This window comes from Sinocyclocheilus rhinocerous, unplaced genomic scaffold (assembly GCF_001515625.1).
Source record: "Sinocyclocheilus rhinocerous isolate Xijiao unplaced genomic scaffold, SAMN03320098_v1.1 scaffold3853, whole genome shotgun sequence".
Lineage (NCBI taxonomy): Eukaryota > Metazoa > Chordata > Actinopteri > Cypriniformes > Cyprinidae > Sinocyclocheilus > Sinocyclocheilus rhinocerous.
The window spans coordinates 70,817-72,947 of NW_015637530.1; the positions used below are offsets into that span (position 1 = coordinate 70,817).

Consider the following 2,131-nt stretch of genomic DNA (forward strand, 5'->3'; position numbering starts at 1 on the left):
TTTCTTTTTATTTATTTTTTATTTCCATTTTATTTTAATTTGAGTAATTTTACTACTTCAACTTTATTTTAGTTAGATGTAAAGGCAACATTTCTAATTTACGTTTTTTTATCTAATGTTTCTATTATTTTACTTCAGCTTTATTTCAATTAACAAAAATAATTTGTAAAAAATTAATAGCACTGAATGTCCCCTGATTTTTGACTCTTAAATCTATTGAACTGAGATACGTCCCTTTGTATATGTTACAGTATTACAGAATTATTTGAAAACCATCATTTATACTCACAACAGGCCGAACATTATTTATATTGGGTTTCAGATGCATTTTATACAAATGGTGGTCCAAAAAGTACTTAGACACAAGTCACTTAAAATATCTGATTGGCATATTAAATATAATCCAAGTTATCTTCTTTTGTATTCTACAGAATAAAGAAAGTCATACAGTTTTAAAGTGACATGAGGGTGAGTAAATAATGACAGGATTTTCATTTTTGGGTGAACTATCCCTTTAAATCAGAGCCACTGTAGTTGGACAAGTTATTGATGCTGCACAAAACATAAGATCAATGTCACTCCTGATGATTTTCAACGTCAACACGTCTATTTAGATGTGTAAAACTGAAGTATACATTGAAATTGGTTGCTGACATGAGTTATTGCCCTCTCTCTCTATATTTCTCTCGCTGTCTATTAATCTCCTATTCACAAATAGAGGCCAAAAGAGGCTCAGCCAGCTGGATGAGATTATCTTTTTTTTTCTGATTAGAAATCAACGTCAGCACACCCCGCTAAAAGACTCTAGTGTACCATCCTCTCTCTGAGCTCCGCCTCTCTCCCTCCTCCCGGCTAATATAAGGACGCCCACACCGACTCCAAACACTGTGAGAGGGAGAAAACCAGAGGTCACACTGATAAGAGAAAGGAAAAAAGAGGCCGCCTGTATATCTGAGAGGCTCGACAGAGAAAAAAATCACAGAAGACTACTATCAGAGTCAAGGAGAGAGGAGACAACTCCACGAGCACTGAAGAAAGCTGCCTGGAGGACACCACGTGTGTGTGCATATGTATGTTGAGACAGGCATAGGTAGATTCCAGTAATATTTGTGAGACTGACAGAGGACCAAAGCACATCATGGATCCCTCGAGTCCCTCCGAGGGCCCCGTGGAACCCAAAGAAAGGAGGAAAATCCAGTTCGCCGTCCCGGCAACAGAACCGACTCAGCTGGACCCTCGGCAGGTTGAAATGGTATGACTTTCGCACACACACACACACACACACACACACACATGCTGACTGGTACCAATGACCCTTTTGGGCCCTGAGCTTCTTTATCCTGGTGAAGCAGTTTAAAGAGTGACTTTGAATTGTTAGTTTGTGTGATGGACTTTTGAAAATGTACTGAATCTTTTCAACCTGCTAAAGAACATGTCTGGGTCATATTTCAAGCCAAAATCAAGTTTACTTGAAGCTTATTTTTATTTATATATTTATTTTGCATTGTGACATTATTTTCATTACTCTCATGACTTAAATGCAAAAAAAAAAATCATTAATGTGAATGAAATTAATATATTTTCATTTTTGTTGTACTGTTTTTATGCTATTTTCATAAAAATAAAATGTAAAAAAAGGTAAACTTAAGAAAATTCACTTTGAAAAATAAATGATAAATGTAAATAAAAATAAAGTCGCGAGACACAAGTGAAAAGAGGTGAGAGGAAGAGAAGGCCTGATGCGTCCGCACTCTATAGCAGTTCACGTAAACATTTTAAAGACATTTATATGGTAAAGGTATTGTTCATACAAAAATGAAGATTCAGTCACTATTTACTCACCCATTTGACTTTGTCTGTTCTGCAACAAAAGAAGAGATGTTTTGAAAAATGTCCTGACCACATCAATCTCTTCTCCAATCAGTCTCATATTAGTATTGAGAGACTATTTTTATTATTGTCTTGAATCAGCTTTTTGTTTTAATATTTTCTTTTTAATTGTATTTGTTTTTGTCACTTTTAGTAGTTTATGTATGTCTGTATATATTTAGTTTAGTTTTAATTTATTATAGTACAAGTTAAAGTGGCTAAAATAAAAGTCCTTACATTTATTTTACTTCAATAACCCCCC

General features: G+C 34.6%; 1 protein-coding gene across 3 annotated transcripts in view; it reads left to right on the plus strand.

Moving 5' to 3' along the window:
- The first annotated feature begins 874 nt into the window (after positions 1-874).
- The window catches only part of ppp1r1b (protein phosphatase 1, regulatory (inhibitor) subunit 1B), a 21,800-nt gene continuing 20,543 nt past the window's right edge, over positions 875-2,131 (plus strand). For all 3 annotated transcript variants that reach the window (XM_016563914.1, XM_016563915.1, XM_016563916.1), the window contains exon 1: positions 875-1,252. In XM_016563914.1, coding sequence (XP_016419400.1) covers positions 1,139-1,252 — 114 coding nt within the window. In that variant the 5' untranslated portion in view covers positions 875-1,138. The remainder of the gene's footprint in view (positions 1,253-2,131) is intronic.